At 33.1% G+C, this 21,941-nt stretch overlaps 4 protein-coding genes and 1 long non-coding RNA gene across 7 annotated transcripts; 3 read left to right on the top strand and 2 right to left on the bottom strand.

The window, feature by feature from the left end:
- The first annotated feature begins 50 nt into the window (after window positions 1-50).
- Window positions 51-1,255, top strand: LOC105251372 (DNA-directed RNA polymerase III subunit RPC9). 2 transcript variants are annotated; one of them, XM_025414562.1, is made up of 4 exons: window positions 51-232; window positions 451-603; window positions 668-935; window positions 1,057-1,255. In XM_025414562.1, the coding sequence occupies exons 2-4, from the start codon at window positions 596-598 to the stop codon at window positions 1,162-1,164; spliced, it is 384 nt and encodes a 127-aa protein (XP_025270347.1). In that variant the 5' UTR covers window positions 51-232; window positions 451-595; the 3' UTR covers window positions 1,165-1,255. The 2 variants fall into 2 exon arrangements, with proteins under 2 accessions (XP_025270347.1, XP_011256456.1); XM_011258154.3 differs by having other exon boundaries at window positions 64-232; window positions 458-603.
- Window positions 1,201-2,656, bottom strand: LOC105251373 (density-regulated protein homolog). The gene is made up of 5 exons (XM_011258155.3): window positions 2,224-2,656; window positions 1,879-1,963; window positions 1,614-1,796; window positions 1,401-1,540; window positions 1,201-1,322 (listed from the first exon to the last, which is right to left on the bottom strand). Exons 1-5 carry the CDS (start codon window positions 2,323-2,325, stop codon window positions 1,278-1,280), a joined length of 555 nt encoding a protein of 184 aa, XP_011256457.1. The 5' UTR covers window positions 2,326-2,656; the 3' UTR covers window positions 1,201-1,277.
- Window positions 2,657-3,082: 426 nt separating this feature from the next.
- Window positions 3,083-17,285, top strand: LOC105251371 (clustered mitochondria protein homolog). Its single transcript, XM_011258151.3, has 17 exons — window positions 3,083-3,564; window positions 9,594-9,871; window positions 10,084-10,506; window positions 10,788-11,154; window positions 11,418-11,554; window positions 11,731-12,011; window positions 12,092-12,218; window positions 12,546-12,720; window positions 12,828-13,030; window positions 13,145-13,289; window positions 13,463-13,668; window positions 13,769-13,975; window positions 14,129-14,227; window positions 14,451-14,795; window positions 15,067-15,339; window positions 15,616-15,741; window positions 15,842-17,285. The coding sequence occupies exons 1-17, from the start codon at window positions 3,450-3,452 to the stop codon at window positions 16,505-16,507; spliced, it is 4,173 nt and encodes a 1,390-aa protein (XP_011256453.1). The 5' UTR covers window positions 3,083-3,449; the 3' UTR covers window positions 16,508-17,285.
- LOC109609993 lies at window positions 5,034-6,142 on the top strand. The gene is made up of 3 exons (XR_002192551.2): window positions 5,034-5,131; window positions 5,233-5,482; window positions 5,550-6,142. It is a non-coding gene; the product is annotated as an uncharacterized LOC109609993 (long non-coding RNA).
- Window positions 17,286-17,530: 245 nt separating the features above from the next.
- Window positions 17,531-20,840, bottom strand: LOC105251370 (U6 small nuclear RNA (adenine-(43)-N(6))-methyltransferase). Of its 2 annotated transcripts, none has more exons than XM_011258149.3 (6): window positions 20,576-20,840; window positions 20,070-20,286; window positions 19,678-19,818; window positions 19,217-19,571; window positions 18,928-19,012; window positions 17,531-18,699 (listed from the first exon to the last, which is right to left on the bottom strand). In XM_011258149.3, exons 1-6 carry the CDS (start codon window positions 20,678-20,680, stop codon window positions 18,124-18,126), a joined length of 1,479 nt encoding a protein of 492 aa, XP_011256451.2. In that variant the 5' UTR covers window positions 20,681-20,840; the 3' UTR covers window positions 17,531-18,123. The 2 variants fall into 2 exon arrangements, with proteins under 2 accessions (XP_011256451.2, XP_011256449.2); XM_011258147.3 differs by having other exon boundaries at window positions 18,814-19,012; window positions 20,576-20,839.
- Window positions 20,841-21,941: the final 1,101 nt, after the last annotated feature.

The raw sequence follows: 21,941 nt of genomic DNA, 5'->3' as shown, positions 1-21,941 counted from the left end.
ATTAATTTTCCAATATCAAATATTATGAATTTATTTTTTGAGATCCGTCTCGTGCACTTTCTGCACTTGAATGAATCAATGAATAGATGTAAACACAAAAGATAGGAGATTAGCGTGTCTCTTGTGCTCTTGCATTCTTTGAATTCTTCTTTCTTGGATTTTTACTCGAATTGGAACGAAATAATGCAATATCATATAGCCATAATATCTTCAATACATTCAAAATATTCAGGTATGAGAAAATTGAAATAAAAAAAATGTAATTTTTGATACAATATATTAAGCAAGTCAAATAGGTTAAAATAGAAAATTTTAACAGTTTAAAAATATTCAATTAATTATTTATTATTAATTGTTTATTATTATTTATTTATTTATCTTAGATCATTTAGACATCTAGTATGGTTCTTTTAATTCTTTGACATTCTTAATTAATTTCTATCCATTAAGATTTCAGATTGCACTAGATTCAGTCAATACATTGGAGACTTCAAAAATAATTAACTTATTAATCACAATTTGGAAATTGATATAAAACATCACTATATTATCTATCATAAAAAATTATAGCATTAAAATTTTTCAAACATACAACATGAAAGTGTAAGTTGTTAATAAAATTCATTAAATCTTTCGTTTCAAGAAAAATAATCTTTATATTTTTTAGTATAAAAGGAAATTGGAATACTCTTTTAAGTAATTATGAGGTTCTGGATATTTTGCGAAATACAAAATCCTATAAAAAGCAGAAACCGAACCAATTAGCGACCATCACTTATCAAACAACCAAATATTTGGAGACTATGCCATGCAAGACACAGAATCCAGAAAAAATTAAAGAGTTTTTGAAAGCAATGGAGCCCTTCAAATTAACTAAAGCTGAGAAGCTTGCTCTTTTGAATCTCTGCCCTACTAGACCAATTGAAATACAATTGGTATGATATTCTCTTTTATTTATTTTTTCTTCTTTAAGCATCAGAAAAGTTTTTAATCTATCGGTTTGATTAGCAATTAAATATTTTGAAATTACCAATCATTTTATATCTTTAAATATAGTTGATAGAAGAAAGTGAGGAACGTTTATCAGAGGAAGAATTGGAAACTGTGCTGCAGATAGTCGCGAATGTGCGAGGAGATTACGAATATAAAGAAGAAGAGACTTAATCTACATCTTAACATAACTTATTTAAATATATTTTATATGTACATTTTATTTTATAATAAAACATGACTGGAAATAGTATATTAAATACAATTGTGCATGTATAATATCTGCCTTATCTCTTTTGATCCCCAAGATCGTCTATAGAATCTTCATCAATCTAAAAAAAAAATATTATTTTTCATTTAAGAATTTTTGCAGTTAATCTTTTTCTTTTCTCTTCTCTCTTATAACTTACTTGTGGCCATTTTTCCGGTATGACTTCAAAAAGATCATCCTTAACATCACCTTGTATGACAATTTCATCATCCCCAGTCACACTGGATCCACAAGCAAATTTACTGCCAAAGAATTTTGCTGCTATCTTTAAATCTATATCTATAAAATAAAAATATTTTTATTATAAGCATTGTATTTATTCATTTTATAGTTAATAAATTGATCGTATTACCAAAAGTGCTAAGGCCAGTTACAACTGTGACAGATTTCTTTTTTCCTCTAGGTGCTCTAGAAACTGTTATTAACCGTGGTATGTCTTCCTTCTTCTTGGTCTTCAACATACCCTTACCACCTCGCTTCTGCCGCTTCTTCTCATCCTCTCCTCCGCCAGCTTCAGCAGAACCATCTTCTGTAGCTGATTAAAGCATAATCCTTCAGTTAGAAGCACAAAGCTGTCCTACCTAAGATTCTAAGATTTTCCAATTCTCTATAATTACCTAATTTAATTCTTTCAAATTCAGTAGGCAGATTCCTTTCAAGCCATTGCTTACACTTGTCATACTCGGGATAGTATTCGCAATACTGTAAATCAATAATTCAACTAAGGTTAAACTTTAAGGTTTTCAATATGAATTTTTTTTTTGTACAATATATGTGTATCGTGGAAAATAAAATTTCAACTTTAAAAATTTAAATAATTCTTCATAAATTTTGCTGTAATAAGAGTTCTAAAGCAAAATTCAATTATAATGAATTTTAATTATTAACTAAAGTATCTATTTCTATATCTTCATTTAATTATTATATACATTAATTAATGTTAAAAATTGCTCGTAATTTACCTCGATAGGTAGCGAACAATTTCCGCAATATTGGACCTGAATAGGATAAGTAATGTTAGGGTCGGGTCCTAATCGAAAATCCGGCTGTTTTTCTACTGACATTCTAGACGTCTAATCTCAGATGACGATCAAGTCAGGACGATTCCTTCAAGGATCGCTATTGAAGTCTTCCGTTTTATCTCGCCGAAGGTGTTTCTGGAAAAATGACGCTTTGATCTCCACAATCCGCTGTCAACTACCGTCGAATAAATCGCACCGCGCGCGCTCTTAGGTTAGGAATCGCCGAGAAGATAGCAACTTTAAGAGTGATTTCTGAAGCCTGGTAACATGAATAGTGATTTTCGATCTCCCCTTGTTTTATTGATCCATAATATCTTTGAAAGATAATTCGATCATATTTGTCACTTTTAGAGATCTGTCTATTTTGTTCGCGCTTTTTATCATTTTTTACATTTAACATTTAGCGAAGCGAGGCGAATATTATATATCCAAGAAATTGGCGAAAGACAGAGACAGAAAAGAACCCGAAATTGAAGGGAATTGAATTAATAATTATCTATTATTACAATCAATTACTAATTATAATTATTTTCTTATAATTCGTTAGCATAAAACAAATCTCAATTCTCATTGGTTACGCCATATTGTTTCCCTTCGCTCTAGAGAGTCAGATTTCGCTCGTATTGTTCGCCTACGTCAAACAACTAATCCGCGCTCCAGCCCGGAACATCCAATGAGCAATAGAGCTGCCCGCGGGTAACCGGCCGCGGCGGGCCAATCGCGGCTTACCGTGACGGGCCAATCGCGGCTCGCCGCGACAGGCCAATCGCGTGCGCGCCTTGTACTCCGTTCGAAACGCACGTGCGGACCGCGGGACCGCGCGCGCTCGAGTAGTGCGTCGCCCCGTGAAAAAGTTGGACGTCGTCGTCGCTCTCCGTCTCGGTCGGCACCGAACGGACAATTCAAAAGGGTGTGCGTGCGCGTGGTCGAATATAATAAATCGCAACGAGGGAGAGTCAGGGAGAGAGCGAAGAGACGGTGGTGAAGAAGGGGAGTTTCGCGTCGACCGGAGAAGCGACATCGGAAGATACAGAAAACCCTCGTTACATATACATATATATACACACATAGATATATATATATATATACACCCCATCGTCGTCCTCGACGTTTTCTTCCTCCTCGTCGTCGTCATCATAATCATCATCATCATCTTCGTCGTCTGAATGGTCGCGGAAATGGCAGTCGGCGCGCAGATCGACACGTCCGAGCGGGACCCCGGCAACTCGACGATCCCCTTATTGAACGGCGACCAGAAACACGAGGCCGTAAAGACGACCGGTGAGTAGAGATAACGCGCCTCCTCGTGCGCGCGATAACGAGCTGGCACGAGGCTGGCCGTGAGCGCTCTTTAAGGTTAATCGTCGCGCGAGGGGATCGGGTCGCTTTTTCCATTTGGTTATGTAATCCCGGACGGGGACGACGTCTCGCATCTCGCCGACCGTGTCCCACGGCGGGATTCTCTCGTTTTCGTCGCTCATCGCTCTCGTCGTGCCCCTTGAGCGCGAAGCCGGCCTCGATCGAGCGAGCGAGAGGGCGAGGAAGGGGGCGAGATGGAGCGCGTTATGTAACCTCGAATTGCGCGAATCTCAGCGCACGGGGTCATGTGAGTCGCCATCGTTGGAGGGGCGGGAAAAAGAGGGAGGGAGAAGGGTTTAGCAGAAGACGCGTCGCGGCGCCAACGGACGAATCTCCTCTCCGGGGTTGGCGCTCGAGGATCCGTTCGATTAATTGATCGGAATAGTCCTTGCTCCTTGACCGATCGATCCACTTCGTCGAGTAAGATTCTCGAGTCAACCACCGGTCCTTCCGGTTTATCCCCCTGGAATATATGCCTCTGGATCTTGGCTTCTTCCTTTGATGAAGCTGAGATACTTTTCGGAGAAGATTCTCCTCGATGCTTCTCGAAATAGTCGGAGGTACTAATGGAAGGACAAACACGTCTGGCTAATTCGTGAAAGTATCCAATGTCGAGGAAATGATCACCAAGACCCAAGTGAGGAGAATCTTCGAAATCTTCGAATATTATCGTATTTAAAAAAATTGAAATCTCTCGGCGAAGGACGTTACGTTCTTCCAAGGTACCAAAGATTTTCCAAGTTAACTTAAACAAATAAAATGGCAGGAAATTAAACAAAGTAGAGATGCTATGATTAATCAGTGATAAGTAATATAAATCGTTATATTAATCGATACAACTTTTGAAATATTGACAAGAAATGTTTTTTCAGGGAGAGTATCAGGGATTTCGTAATTAATTGCAGTGCTTATTGAAGTCTTAATTCGCCTAAATGAGAACAATAATATTCTTCGAGCTTTCGTTGATCCTTTAGGAAAGGACCAGTAGTTATCCAGGCATGGCATTCCACGAGATCAAGCACACGTGCTGTATCGCGTGTAATCGCGTTTACGTAACACGCTTCCAGTTGTGCTCGCATCTCGATTGAGACATAATTCGCATCGCTTTTTTCCCCTTCTTTTTAGTCGATGTAAAACCGTTGTGTAACGTGGATATTTACGATGAATTTCGATCTCGAGGACGAAGAGGCGATCGTATGACGCAACAATGATGTTTAGAACAGACGAGAATGTCAACGTGAACATCGACGTGAAGTTTAATGTCGTCGAGACTCGTGATAAGAATCTCAGCATAATACTTCGGGATGTAACGTTCTAGGATAAACAACGACGTATGATGCAATATCGCTGCTTGCGAGTGACGTCAATGTATAGTCGAGACGCAAGTAAGAGATATTCTAACAAGAGAGCCAGCTGATGCATACATTTCAATAGCGTAAGATCGATCTTTGAAACGAATAGAACGAATGTTCATGAATAGAATTTGAAGGTGTGTTTGAACGAATTTTCTCTGGAAACTGCGACTATTTTTCTCTCATTTTTCTATCTCAATTTTTTCCTTCTTCTTGACTAATCCATGTGTAAATATAGGAAATTAAAAAGAAAACGAATGAGACACACACGAAAGGTTCCCTTCTACGAATTGACTTTGATTGACGGGAATGTGCATTTTCGAAGGCTAACAGATCTGAGGATAGACTTTCTCTCCGCCAAGACATGTCTTTTCTCAGCAGATATGGAACAGATGAAAAGCACGTGTTTGCTAACGATCGACTTGAAAATTTGTCGCTTGCATTGCTTTAAATATCTAGAGATAGATCCAATATATCTTCTCAATCTTGTAAATTTTCTATCTTATACATTTCATGAAAATTAAATATTTCCTTAAAAAATTATAAAATTTTAAGAGTTGCATCAGAAGACCTGGAAGGTTCTGGAGAAACTTGACTAGACGAAGAAGCGATCGATCTGTCTAGCCGTTCGTATATTTCCGCAAGTTCAATGCGAAGAACGAGAGAGGAAAGAAGCTTCGTTTGAGCGCATTCTCATTCATCAGTAATCGAACAATTGCGGTGCGGAATCGCAATTGTTGAAGAAGCACCTACTGATAACGGGGGTTATCGGCGCCGGCTATTATAGCGTTTTACGGTATTCTGCGTCAAACATACATCCCTCGATTAAGTCAATTGAGTCGAGTAAACCGATGCAATTATACGATTTAAGCTCGTACTTTCACCTTTGAACTCGCGTGTTTAAATCGATCCTCTTCACGTGTCTCCGATGCGTCGTCGTGAACCTACATAACTCTCGTACGGTAAACCCGTCCTTTGCGATCTATATTTAGCTGTAAATACTATATAGCTATGTAGTTCATTTATCTATCGTTCATATATCTTTGAGATCTCTTTATATTCACATCCATTCTTTCCTCGTTATTTGAATTATAAACAGATATATGTCTATAAAGTCCCAAAACTCGTGAAGAATGTCTTCTTAGTAAAATTAAATAGAGCTTTTAAATTTCTATATATAAATTTTTGGTTTTATATATTATATCCAATATAAATGTACATGTATTCTTAATTTATTTTATATTTTTAAAAAATCTTCAATTATATATATGTACATATATATAATTTAATTAGAGATTTAATAGAATATGTATAATATTTATATATATTTATATATAAATAATAAATAATATTTATATGTATATATTTATATAATATTAAATATATATATTTGATAATAAATAATAATACATTCTATAATATATATAATAAATATATATAATTTAATTAAAGATTTTTAATATAGAATAAATTAAGAATAAATAAATATATATTTTTTAATTTAATTTTTTAAGTTTTATTTTGTAATATAAATATATGATTACTATATTTTTTATATTTTTAAATTTTTGCTTCAAGTTTATCGAAAAATCTTCAAAGTATCGTCTACTGATATTTTCACAGCACATTGCATATTTGTTATTAATTCAGATAATTATTCAGAAATTATTGATAAAAATGATCAGATCGCATCATATATCATTTAGGACGCGAATAATCGATCGCTTCCTCACTCCTGCCGGGGTCAACGAATGATACGATGCCATCGATGCGGTTCAGGTCCGAATTAAATTGATAGCGAAAAGAAAAGCGATTCGACGAGCATTGACAATCTTTCAACCGTGAACGTTTTGATGTTAAAACCCGTTTTCGCGCTATCGTGTGAATGAAACCGACGATGCCATTCGTCGACATGCTCCGCTTTAGCGGTAGGTGTATAAAAAATCGCGCTCGTGATAATTAATAATAATAATAATAATAATAACAACAACATTGTGTGGTCCTGGTAGATCTTATCTAATAGAACATTGATTTTTTTAAATTATTTCACTTGTCATTACGACCCAAATTGTTTACGATTATTGCATTCTTTATCTTAATAACTTTTCGTTTCGAGACTCATTGTCAGTACTACGATAACTAGTAGTATAGATAAGCGTAATAACTTATTTCGCTTTTTAGATATTTATAATAAAAAAGCATTAGCGCTGGCTTACAAAAGTTTCTACGAAAATACTTTTTTACTTTTATTCAGCAAATATTGTACTTAATATTACCTATTTGCAGAAAAATTATAATTATTTTAAAAAATAAATATTTAAAAAAACAAGATATATTTTAATAAAATATTACATGTTATTTTAATAAAAACTTAATATTATATATTTTAATAAAAATAAAAAGATTTATATACAGGATGTTTCATAAGTGGTGGGAAAAATTTCAGGAGTGGATTCCTCATGCTTAGAGAAGAAAAAATCAACATAGGTCCGGAAATGATTAGTTTTTGAGTTATTAAGATTTTTGTAATACAAAATTTTGTTTCATTTTTCGTCTTAGAAGTCCTTTTACAGGCATCAACAATGTTGCCAAACTTGAAAAACTCTAATCTTAACTATAACTCAAAAACTATTCATTTTCGGACTTATGTTGATTAACTTTTTTTTCTTCTCTAAGCATAAGGAATCCTGAAATTTTGCCCACCACTTATGAAATACCCTGTATATGAAGCATTATATCTCAAAATTTATTTTTTTACATAAATTCTTCTACATTTGTTTCTATAATACTCTACATATGTTATTTCCACTGTAACACGTAATCACACATCGCAGTCCTTTCCCCATATTTACAGACCTTTTTCTCACATTATTTCGTGATAAGATGCCTTATCTACATCCAATTACACACTCGTATTGTAACAAGAGTACAATAATTCTACATAAAGTGATAGTGGAAGGATACACCGATAACGGAGTGATAAGGCAGCGAAATAGACGACATAGCGAAAGAAAAGTGAAAAGAAAAAGGAATTTTTTTTTTGCGAGTATTCCAATATTTGAAATTTCAAAATTTTATTGTCCAATTATCGAACATAGTTTTTTGTTTTTGAGATATATAATTATATGTTTAATTTATATTTTATGTAGATCTATTTTATTTATACACATATAAAGAGTTATTGAGAGAGAAGATCAGTATTCGCTAAATTATATAATTTTTCAATTTTTTTTTATTCTCTTACACAGCAAATTTCTCTACCTCAAACTCTAATTCGTGGCACTTGAATTATGGAACAGTTCTCTTATCAGTCGCGTCAGTTATCACCCATCATCGATAATTATACCAGGTCTTCGATATTCGCAAAATAGTGTATAATGTAGCTTATTTAAACATGTGTAAAAAAATTTTAACAGTCTGCATAAAATTTTTCCTTTTGTTACACGCTAGTTGAACGTTAATTTAGGAACTTCTTTTGAAATTTAAACAGGAAGCATTTCGATCAGTGGAATAATCATGAAAAAGACATATTTTCTCGTTATTATAAACAAAAATATTTTTTATTGGCAAAGAAATCAATATTGTTTAAATTAATAGAAATTAATATTACTAAGTTTTACTTACCAAGGATTACTAAGTTCAATAAAAAATGATGTAATAAAAAATAAACGTAATATGAGAAATATTGCATATAAAAGAAAAGAATTATATATTATTATAATTATAAGAATCACGTTTAGATCGATGTGAATGAATTAAATAAGAATTAGCCTTCTAAGTATCCATAATATGGATTAAATTAAAGGATACTAGATAAAAAAAATCGAACCGAAAAAATTAAATATTTTTGTAGTAATAAAAAAAGGAATGAGTTCAATGATTGTTGTTCTTAATGGTGCAATGACCATTTTTCTCACCTTTTTTGCTGCTCCAAAATGGATGCATAAAGTAAACACATGTTTCGACATAAATAGAACGACGACATTTTGGTCGCGTACTATTTATTTTGTAAACGCATCGGTGAATGTGAGTGCCGAGAGAGTGCATTTGAAAGCGCATCCGACAACACGAGACCACTTGGAGACTACGATGTATTTATATCTTTCTCGTGAATGCATCGCAAATACCTTTCAGTGTCAGGGCAAGAACGAATTTACGCATTATTCTGTAATTTATTCTCAATTTGAATTTATAATCAGTGATATCGTGCAATTAAACACCATGTTTTTTGTATTTACAGAGTATGATTCCTTATTATGAAATATATTGAAGAAAAGTTTTCATTCACGAATTCATACATGTTATATTTTAAATCGATTTAAGGAGAAATTAGAAAATTAACGCGAAAATTTGAATTTAACGCGATTTTTTTATTATCATGTAATTTTCTGATAACTTTTAGACTCTATAAAGATACAAGCTTCACATAAAATCACATGTGCATGTGTAAATTGATACATTAATTTAATTGTGGGATTTTTATATAAAATATATAAATTTGTAATTTACAAAATTGTTTCTTATAGAGAATGAATTATATTTTCAGAGGTGAAACAGGAAGCAAAATTATTTCTTATAGAGAATGAATTATATTTTCAGAGGTGAAACAGGAAGCAGAGGAGAGTGGAAGCACGAGTTCTACTACTGAAAATGTTGTCGAAAAGGGAGAAGTCGAGGCAACGAAGGAAAGCGAGAAGGAAAAGGACAATAAGAATAATGACGGGAACGAGAAGGAAACGGATGTCGCTGATAAGGAGAAAGATCCCGCAAATGAGCAGGAGGTCGTCTTCATTCAGGACATGGGCTTTACCGTCAAGATTGTTAGCCCGGGTTCTGAACCTTTCGATATACAAGTCTCCAGTATGGAACTTGTGCAGGTAATTGTTCACTTCTCGATGATGAAACATTGTCCATATCTGATGTAGAAGGTCTCTTTTATTTTAGTTAATAATAAATTATTTTACTTTATATCTTATATTTATACTGTAATTGAATCGAATGTAATATTATGCTTTATGTTCTAATTGGCATCGAATTTAAAACAATTTTTTAATTGAAATTTATTATATATCTTTCTTATTTTTTTTAGGAAATCCATCAGCTACTCATGGATCGCGAAGACACGTGTCACCGCACATGCTTTTCACTGCAGTTGGATGGCAACACATTGGATAATTTCGCCGAGTTGAAGAATATCGAGGGCTTGAAGGACGGTTCGATCATCAAGGTAGTAGAAGAGCCGTATACGATGCGGGAGGCGCGCATACACGTACGACACGTGCGCGATCTCCTCAAGTCCGTAGATCCTGCGGATGCATACAACGGCGTCGAGTGCAGCAGTCTGTCCTTTCTCAATGCCGTTACGAACGGCGATATTTTAGAGAAAAAGAAGACCCGAGCGGATTCGGTCGATTGCACGCCGCCTGATTACATCATACCTGGATGTAAGGACAGGCCCTTGTTACCTCTCCAGCCGCAGATGAAGGAGCAAAAGTGCCCGCCGTGTCTAAAGGTTAATAACTTGTAATTAATAATCTAATTATTGGGAGTTAAAAGAAGGAATGACTAAATTGACTATATTAGATTGTAGTTAATGGCATTTTTCTGATACATACAGATTCTAATTTATTTTACTTAAAGTAGCGTAAAAATATTGCTCCAAGAAAAAATCGTTCAAAGATAATTGAACTATAAATTCTTATGTTTACATTATTCAAAATTGGATTGTATATTTTTATTTGAAGGAAGAAAAGAGAGAAACAAACTAAACTTTTAAAATTTTTTAATTTCTAGGTTTTAACAACGTCAGGATGGAATCCACCGCCCGGCCACAGAAAGCTTCATGGCGATCTGATATATTTGCATGTAGTGACATTGGAAGATAAACAGTATTATTTGACTGCATGCGCTAGAGGTTTCTTTGTTAATCAATCGACCAAAGAAGTGTTCAATCCTAAACCGGCCACGCCTAGTCACTTATGTCACAGCTTGATCGAGCTGCTCAATCAACTTAGTCCGGCCTTTAAACGAGGATTCGCCGCTATGCAACGACGCAGGACTCAAAGGCATCCTTTCGAACGAGTGGCGACACCTTATCAATTGTATGCTTGGAGTGCACCGCCAATCGAGCACACCATCGACGCTATTCGTGCGGAAGATAGTAAGTTCTAGAATAAAAAGAACTTCTAAGATTCATTTCAGCAATAAAAAGAAAAGATCTACAATCAGAATATGCCTGAATTTGGTGGAGATAGTATTAGTTTTATAAAAAATTTCAATAAGAGTCATGTTCATATTTAAAATAAAAAACACATATACTTACAAAATAATTAATCACTTGGAGATGTTGATGGATACAAATATTTATATGAAACATGACAGATTAAATAAATGAGATAATCAATTATTTTTTACTTATCCTAGCTTTCTCCTCCAAGTTGGGATATGAAGAACATATCCCGGGTCAAACTCGCGATTGGAACGAAGAATTGCAAACTACAAGGGAATTACCACGTAAAAACCTTCCTGAAAGATTATTACGGGAACGGGCCATTTTCAAGGTAGATAGTGTCTCTCATATACATTAATGTTATACAAAATAGTATAATAATACAAAATTAAAATAATAGCATTAATGATAATTGATCAAAATTAGTTTTTATTTTTAATAATTTAAACAGTAAATAATAATTTTTATAATTAAATTTTTCCTTTTCTTAATTATTTTATGGTTTAGGTTCACAGCGATTTTGTGGCCGCTGCGACTCGCGGAGCGATGGCGGTGATAGATGGCAATGTAATGGCTATTAATCCCGGCGAGGAAGCTAAAATGCAGATGTTTATCTGGAATAACATTTTCTTTTCGCTCGGCTTTGACGTGCGGGATCATTACAAAGAGTTGGGCGGCGACGCCGCAGCTTTTGTCGCGCCCCGTAACGATCTACAAGGTGTCCGGGTATATGCTGCCGTGGATTTGCCCGGCCTTTATACTCTTGGCACCGTTGTCATCGATTATAGGTACGTTTTTCGTATAATATTTGTTATTTGTATTGATTCTTTAAGTTAATAGTTGGTATCTCGTGACCTTTGTCTCGTAGAGGCTATCGCGTCACTGCACAATCTATCATACCTGGTATACTGGAACGTGAGCAAGAACAATCGGTAGTCTATGGATCCATCGACTTTGGCAAGACAGTTCTCACACATCCTAAGTACCTTGAATTGGTAAGCAAACAGGATATATGAGCAGAATCTCTGTATAATGTAAATCAGTATAAAGTCTACATATACTTTAATGAGATAAATCAAGAAAAAAATAAATAAATTCTTGTCTTTTTCTGTTAATAATGTAAAAAATGTAAAGGAATTATTAATTAATTTTTCTAATTTTTATTTAATGTTATACTTAATTGAAACATAGAAATCTAATTAATTTTGTATTAAATTTTGTAAAAAAATTATTTTGATCGATTTTTGTTGTTATAATCGTTTTGTTATGTATTATCACTCCATTGTAGCTTTGACACAAGTATTTTTTATGCTCATGTTTAGCTGAATAAAGCTGGTCAACAGCTAAAGATCCTTCCTCATAAAGTAATCAATGATGCCGGTGAGGAAATCGAACTTTGCAGCAGTGTGGAGTGCAAGGGTATTATTGGTAACGATTCGCGGCATTATGTGCTAGATCTGTTGAGAACTTTTCCGCCCGATGTGAATTTCTTGAAATGTGAGTCGAAAAACTATGATTCTACGATAGTTCTAAAGGAACTGTGTATATGTGTATATATATGTTTTAATTAATAATAACTTTTAAAAAATTTTCTTCTTATTCAGTGGAAGGTGTGGAGCTAAGCAAGGAAGCGCGAGCCTTGGGCTTTCCGGTAGAGCATAAACACAGATTAGCCTGTCTACGTCAGGAGCTTATAGATTCGTTTGTTGAGGCTAGATACGTTCAGTTCATCAAACACGCAGCTGTCCATCTCCAACAACTCACATCAGCTAGAAGATCTCAAAAAGAAAAAGAGACAACTACCAAAGTAAACAGACACTTCTCTCCCTATCATATTTTACATTTTTATTATTTAAAATATTGCGAACAATTTGAAATAATGATTATGGAAGATGATGAAAATTAATAATTCTGATTTTAGGAGGATAAAAAGGAGGATTCCAGTGCCATTGTAGCAGTGGATAGTAACAAGGAAGATTGCGCCTCATCGTTGATAGAAGCCGATGAAGCCAAGAAGATCGTCGAGAGCATCACCGACTCGATCACAGGCGGTGAGAAACAGGAACGTATGTAATCAAATATACGAAATGGTCTTTAGTGTCAATATCAATATTTATTTTTATTTATTTAATAGTAAATATACAAATATTAGGGGAAAACGAAAGATAATATAAATTATAAAGAAATTCGTTTTAAAAGAAAGAACTGTTTTATAAAGAATCTTATCTTTGAATGATAGTGGAGGAAAGTACCAAGGAGATAGTGCGAAGAGCCGCGGCGGCGGTAGGCAGTCTACGAGACGCCGAATTTGACGTGAGATTCAATCCGGATGTGTTCTCGCCCGGCGTTAAACATCCGGATTTCAATGGCGTCGACCTGAAGAAACAGAAGCAACTGGTAAAAGACGCCGCGGATTTCTTACTTACTGTGCAGCTACCGACGTTCGTGAGTTCGTTGTAAAATTATAATTAAATTTCTGCAATTGGAATCCGAGATATATTATAATATTATATTTTTCTTTCTTAATTAAATTCTTATTCTTTAGATACGAGAGTGCTTAGACCACACAGCAGCTGCGATGGATGGCAGCACGTTGGTGGAGGCTCTCCACGGTAGAGGCATCAATGTTCGTTATCTCGGTAAATTGGCAGCTATGTTAGCCGCAGTGCCCCAGCTGCAATATCTTAATCGCATCGCTGTATCCGAACTGATTCTTCGATCGGCCAAACACATTTTCACCTCTTATATGCAGGTATGTGTGCAACATTAAATTGTTCAAATCTAAAATTCTTTATTTTGTCTATATCATAAAATTACCTATTTTATTAAAAAATAAGATAAAATTATAGCATCATTTTATCAATAAGTATCATAAGGCAAAATTGTATACATATCCATTTTGCAGGGTACAGAATTGATGGGTCTGTCCGCAGCCGTCAGCCACTTCTTGAATTGTTTGCTGTCTTCGGCACAAATTATACACCCGCAACAAAATCTGGAAGAGGTTGGTCATATGGCGATTAAGTTACCGCACATTAGTTATATATAATTAATTAATTAAAATCAATTCTCTCACGATACAATAATTTTACACTGATAGAGTCAAAATTTTATTTATTTATTTAATTACGACAAATAGTTAAGAGCACAGAAATAATTATTCTAGAGAAGATTACATTTTCTATTAAATTAGAATAGTATATAGTCAATGTAATTTTCTGTGTCAGCTTCAGAGCAAAACTGCAAAACGTCGCAATAAACGTAAAGGTAGGAATAACGGACCGCAACAATCAGAAGTAGAATGGGCATCATTAACGCCTAAATCATTGTGGCAGCAAATTAAAGGTGATTTGAAGGCCTATTATGACTGGGAAACACCAAGTCCGGAGTCTTTGGACGCCACGATAGAGCATTTTCATTTGCAAAAGATTTCACTGCTGCGTGGCTTCTGCATCAAGACCGGAATTCAGATATTGCTGCGCGAATACAACTTTGAAAATAAGAATCGGGCGTCGTTTTTCGAGGATGATATACTAAATATTTTTCCCGTCGTCAAGCATATCAATCCTAGAGTAAGTTGTTCATTTTGAGTGAATAAAAATGAGACATATTAATAATCTAATAACTTGAAATTTTAGAAAAAGTAATCAATTTATGGAGAAATAATTCACATAGCTAAAAAATATTAATCCTCGAAAAAAGGTTTTTTAATTTCAAAATAATATTCAAACTAATTTCAAACTAATATTTGGCTGAATCTCTCTAAAGAGATTAAAGAATAATTTTCAAATTAAAATTATGGTATTGCATAAAATAAATTCATCTTAACTCGATTTCTTTCAGGCTAGCGATGCGTACAATTTTTACACAACTGGCCAAAACAAGATTCAGCAAGGATACTTAAAAGACGGATATGAATTAATTAGCGAGGCACTGAATTTATTGAATAATGTTTATGGCGCGATGCATCCTGAGATCGCACAATGTCTCAGAATGCTGGCGAGACTGAATTACATAATGGGCGATCACGCAGAGGCACTCGCTACTCAGCAAAAAGCAGTTCTTATGTCGGAGAGAGTCAACGGCATTGATCATCCTTATACTATCACAGAATATGTAAGTTGTATCAGTTATTATAAAAGAAACGTAATTTTATAATTCCAATGATAATTGCATAAAATAATCATATTCTTTGGGTATTTTATGCACATTATGTTATAAAAAATTTTATGTAAATATATAAGAAAAAGATAATTTATAAATAAGATATATAAGAAAAAGATAATTTATAAAGACTAATATTAATAAGTAAATCATGATATAACGGTTATTTAACTATTCTTTATTAACAATGTATGATTAATAATTTATTATATTTTGTCTTTTATACAGATACATCTCGCCTTATATTCTTTTGCCAATGGTCAAGTATCTGTATCATTAAGATTATTGTACAGAGCACGGTATTTGGCTTTATTAGTCTGCGGCGAAGATCATCCAGAAGTGGCCTTGCTCGATGTAAGTTTAAAAATTGGTGATATTTTCACTTTAAGAACATATAATTTTTATAAATTTTTATAAAATTAATTTTAAATTGCAATGTGTCTGATTTTTTCAGAGCAATATCTCATTGATCTTACATGCGGTCGGCGAATATGAGTTGTCACTGCGTTTTCTGGAACATGCGTTAGCTCTTAATTTACGTTATCATGGTCCGCGTTCGCTCAAGGTTGCAGTGTCATATCATCTGGTAGCGCGTACGCAGTCGTGTATGGGCGATTTCCGAGCAGCACTGAATAATGAAAAAGAGACGTACGCAATCTACAAACAACAGCTGGGCGAGGAGCATGAGAAGACGAAAGAAAGCAGCGATTGTTTACGTCACTTGACCCAGCAGGCGGTCGTGTTGCAAAAGAAAATGAACGAGATCTACACTGGCAAGTCTGGCGTGAGCTTGCCGCCGATTCAGGTGCAACCGCCCAGCATGGGCTCGGTACTAGATATGCTCAATGTCATCAACGGTATTCTCTTCGTACAAATTAGTCAGCAAGATATCGATAATTTCAAGGCGGAAATCGAAAAACGGCAGAAGGAACAATCGCAGTTGGATGGCATTGAGACTGTCAAAATCGAAAAAGACATAAAAAAAGATGACAAGGAGATCAAGAAAGTATCCACGACAGTGGAGAAGAAAATCGAGAATGTCGAACAAAAGGCGGAAACAAAAAAATTAGAAACTAGCAAAGATGCCACCTTAGAGCCAGTTGTGGCAGCGGAGAGCTGAGCTCTTCACTTGTTGACGATGAATACCGGTAGTCTTTCCTTTCTTTTTTTCTGAGCCGTAGTCTCTTCTCGTGAAAACTATTTCGCGCGAGAATTGTCGTGTGCATGGTATTATATATATATATATAATGTATATATATGTATTTTATATATATACATATATACATATAATACATATCACATACTTGATACTTGCACTGTTTTGTTATATCGTCTGAATATAATTGAAGACTCTCGAAAAAGAAACGAGATGCAAAATAATATCGTTGTCATAGTGTGTTTGCGAAAAAAAGAAAGAATAATACGTAACACATTCGCGCGAAAGATTGAATTTTCACGCGAAAAACGCGCACACTTATTTGTTATACCAAATGTATATAACAAGGAGATAAGTGCCATGTCGCTTAAAAAGCAATCTTCGATGCGAGCGTTTTAAATGTAAGAGGTACTGTGTCCTCTTCGCATCACGAAATCAAAGTGAGCAAGCAATGTGATTTCTTCACTTGTACGCATATATTTTTTCTTTTTTAAGGACCAGCTGTTATTTCGTCAAAACAATTTAATAGCGTTGGAAAATCGATCGAATTCGTAGTAACTTCTGAAAATCGCCTTTTTTCCCTCTATTATGTATATCATGTATTTTATTAGACTTTTTTGTGAGATCGCCATATGCTGTTTTGGCCTTTGTCGTTACTAGTCGCCATCAATAAAAGAAAGCACCATAATATACCTAAATCCACCATCATTTATTACAGCAGTCGCATGAAAGAGCTTCCTCTTATATAAATATTATTGAATTATATATTTAGAATTTTATTTTCCTATAATATAAAATTCTTTATATTTTCATTATATCTTCACACTCTTGCGATAATGAAGATAAAAAATACGAATAGCATTGTTACCTCTACGTTCGTTATAAGGACACAATAATAATTGATTGTTAATCGAATCACCGTGATCGTATAGTAATCAATTTCAAATTTCGCGAGTAGAACCATAAGTAAACGAGATACAATGATTACTGTGCTGTTAATATTAATTTTTGTTCATCTCGTCTCTTCCATGGCCCAAATCAAAATCTTTCGCCGCAGTTTGATCGATAAACGATGATAAACGGTTGATAATTTAGTACACAATAGTAATAATAGGGATAAACGCGAGGTTTTTAATGACCGAAAAAACGCCGATCTTGTTTCACCTCGTAGATTTTAAGCGAAACATTTTAGGCCTGAGGTAAAAGCACCAACATTTTTGTTGCAAACAGTAAAAATACATTGATCAATTGTCAACGAAGCGATATCATCGCGTCGATCACTATTTCCTCGGACGAATCCATTTTCGCATTGCAATAATAATCATAATAATGAATTAGTATACTACATTTGTTAGCGAAATTGTATTATAAAGAGGACTTATAACAGAATATAATTATAATAATTATAAGGTCTATTATATATTATATATAAATAAAAAGGTTACGAATTTGATTTACATATACCATCCTGTTATAGCAGACTTAAACATATTGCATGAATAAATCGTTTTATATGAATAACAACATCGATCTAATTTAAGAATTTTCGAGATTTTCTACAAAATTTTTTTATTGTCTGACTATAAATGTTCCAATGGAATATTAACATCTTTATCAGAAATTTTCCTTTTTTTTCCTTTCCTTTTTTTAATAGATTTTGATGGATTAACAATTTTTTCCTTTACGTCCAATTTATTTATTAAATACTGTCGTAGTGATTGTAATGCATCTAAACCGCCGCTTCCATTTTCAAATATCATCCATATCCTAAATACATCATCTTGAACAATTGCCTCCTCACAGCTTGCAATCTCTACCAAGAGCTTACAAGTAAGTATGGGAACGCATTCAAGTATTTTTTTATCAGAACTTTTTTCATGTTCAATCTTAATTATGGATGTTTTATCTGAAGAATTTTTATTAACTTGCCCGATATCATTAAATTCTTTTATGACAATAGAGTTTGAATATTCTCCAGTTTCTACATTTGTTTTGATATGTTCTTCGCCTTCATTTTCAACTTTTCTTAACGCAATCTGTCGTTGCGCTAAACGTCGTTTTCTGCGCGCGTGTTCCCATGATCTTTCTTTAGCAGTTATTCGACCTGACCAGTCGTCCAAACTATCTTCAGGAATAGACAGATCTTGTAACTTAATCTGTTAAAAATAATAAATTTAATTAGAGCTAATTAAATTTAATAAGTTCCTTAAATAATATATAATATTCAATTAGTGATAATTAAATTTAACATTAAGAAAATAATGTGTTACATTTAATTCTTCTGCCATTGTTCTTAAAAAATTTATTATATCGTTTATGCAAGCAAATTTATCATTCATAGGAAATGTTATCAAAGTTTTATAATCTTTTTTTAAGGACTGTACAATTGATTTTCCACTTTTTCTGATAACAGGTGCACTACTCAGATCTATAATATTTTCTGGTAAGAAGCTCCAAGCCAAACCCCACCTGTTAATAAACATAATTTTTAATCTCTGAAATCAATATTTCATTTATTAAATAATTTAATAAACAATAATTAATACTATAATTAAGTAAGAAATTAATTTGTTTAAATTTGTGCTAACAATTCATGCATCAAAACAGGGAATTTTAATAATAAAACTGAACAAGCAAATTTTAATAACATTAATTTATATAATATTTATTTACCGTGTTGTGTAACCTTGACAAAACTCCGTCCATGTCATATTCTTTATATTTTTCGATCTTATTAATTTTTTAAGACTGAACAAATCAGTTTTTCTGCCTATCATTGTAGTGTAAATCTTTATTTGATTTCCCAAATCAACACTTTCCTCAATCATTCTCGTTACAAAAGCTATTTCGCCACCCGTTGTTTTTAGCTCGTTATCGTTTCCACTAGGCGCGTTTCTTGGTGGCAAAACTTTTGCAATTCTCTCATCGCTATCGTTCTCGAAAAACGGTGGATTACACATCGAGAAGTCATAAATTTTATCATCTTCCACCGCATCCTTAAAAATTCTATCGGAATTTACTGTAACTACTACATTAAAAAAATATTATGTAGATTTGTTTTTTAATTTTAATACCGTAAACATCTCTATCTTTTTTTTTACATTTTCAGAAAAAGTATCTTTAATAATTCTTACCTTTAATTAAATTTTCCAAGTTATTTTTTATTATGCATTTCTCTGCATACTCTATGCTTTTTTTATCTACTTCTGTGCCAATCATATGATATCCATAGATTTTTGCCAGTAACAGAGCATATATACAAATTGCTCCTGTCCCTATTTAAGAAAAAATGTATTTAAAAATCTTGAGCAATTCCGAACATATTTTAAATTGCAAGAATATAGAAGTCTATTAAAAAATACCATTAGTATATTTAAAAAAAAAAAGATTTTGAAGAGTTATTCTTATCATTGCTATGATTGATTTTGTGAGACTTATTACTTTTATATTAATAATTTCTTACTCTTTCTCTTTAAAAGCTTGAATTATGTTTGTAGAAGTACATTAAAGAGGCTTTTATATATACCAATATCGATGCCTGTGATCTTATTCATATCTAATTTGAAATACTTCATCAAATCTTCAATCCACAAAACATAATTCATGCGTAGAGTGATTGCTGGATTTAGATTATCCGGAGGAATGTTTATGTGCAGATCAAAATCATGCTTCAAAAGTGTTTCTGTAAGTACCCGTAGGCTCTTTTTGTCTTGAAAGTTGATTCTGATCTTGCCCGCAATGTCCTAAATAACAAATGTGAATAGAATACTATTATTACAAGTATTATATTCTATCCCATATCTAAAAACATTAGGTTCATATTTAAATGTAAAAGATATAAAAAAAAGGAATAAGAAAAAAATTTTTTAAACATACAAATTTTTTCCTATATTTTTGTCATTTAGGTGGACATACACTTTTCATTGCTTCTTCTTTTTTTATTAAGTCACGTGCATTATATTTGCTAATATTATATTAGATTCAATTTGCATAATATTAATATTCTTGTAAAAACTACAAAAGATAGCATACCATAATTGCAATTTCGCGAAACTCCGGATATAAGACCGCGAGTTGCTTGTAATCCGGTGGTTTCTTGTATTTATTCCTTGGATGAATATATCTTTTCACGTTCATCCTGATATCAATCTAAAAAAGCTTTGTCGAATACAATCAATTACATATGTCAATCGATCATAATTGAAATTAATTGTCTTTTTCGACGAATAGTCACATGTGAGAGACCTTTAAAATACATCATCATACTTGTTCTTGTTCGTTCTTTGCTGCGATTTGTCATTCCGCTGTGTCTGTCATTTTCAGAATAGAAGAGAACTGATTGGTTACTGTGTTATTCTATCTAGCAATGTTCATATTATATGCATCATCATTATCAATGGCCACAGCCAATTATATCGATCTGTGCCTAGAGTAATCAGCAACGATTGACCAATCAGAGAGTTCTATTTTGAATTGGCCAATTGGCGACGTGATCTAATCGAGTGTTACCCAAAGGTCACATTCCGCGAACTCTACTGCTAAATAACAATCAAACATGATTGGTTTCTACTATCAGATCCGACCAATCAACGTCGAATTATATCGGAAAATCTAGCAGAGAGAAGACTGAAAGGTGTCATGGCCTGTTTTTAGGTGATCCCTAAACGCAATACTCCCTCTATGGACATTGAAAACGTGACATGCACTACAAAACCAATGTCCATGAATGTTCTCGGAGGGTAATATATAATGTGCACAATTTCTTCCGATTTTGTTCAGTGCTATGGGCACGAAATGCTAGTAGCATCAGTGCTGTAATAATAATAAGATACTTATGTATGTAAATTGATAGTAAATAAATTATTCAATCGCGAAAAATACTGTAATATTCAAAAATGAAATAAATATCTTTCTATATTTATTCCCATATTTATATCTTTTTATTTACAAAATACAAAATGCCTGCTGTGGGATGAAAACATTTTTAACCGTATTTCTATAAATCTTCTTAATTAGAAGTAAACTTTTCGGATCTTTGATATTTATCAATCATTTTCTTAATTATTTAAAAATTTAATTATTAATACATGTATAGAATTTGTCAAATTAATTACTAATTCTTTTAAAATTTTTATAATTAAAATTTGAAAAATATAGATGTTGCAAAATAATTCTCTTCCTTTATATAAAATATAAGGAATTCATATGTTCCAATTTTAATACAGCTAACATTATTTTTATATATTTTTATTATAATTTTCATACCAACATAATATTTTTATGCTTAATATAATATTTTTATGTATAATATTTTTCTGCTAAATACATATTACAAAATATATGACAAAATATAATACAATAAATTTAATATAAAATATAATTCGAAATTTAATTATAC

Source organism: Camponotus floridanus, unplaced genomic scaffold (genome assembly GCF_003227725.1).
Source record: "Camponotus floridanus strain SB8 unplaced genomic scaffold, Cflo_v7.5 scaffold1, whole genome shotgun sequence".
NCBI lineage: Eukaryota > Metazoa > Arthropoda > Insecta > Hymenoptera > Formicidae > Camponotus > Camponotus floridanus.
This window is presented reverse-complemented; position numbering and strand designations above follow the sequence as displayed.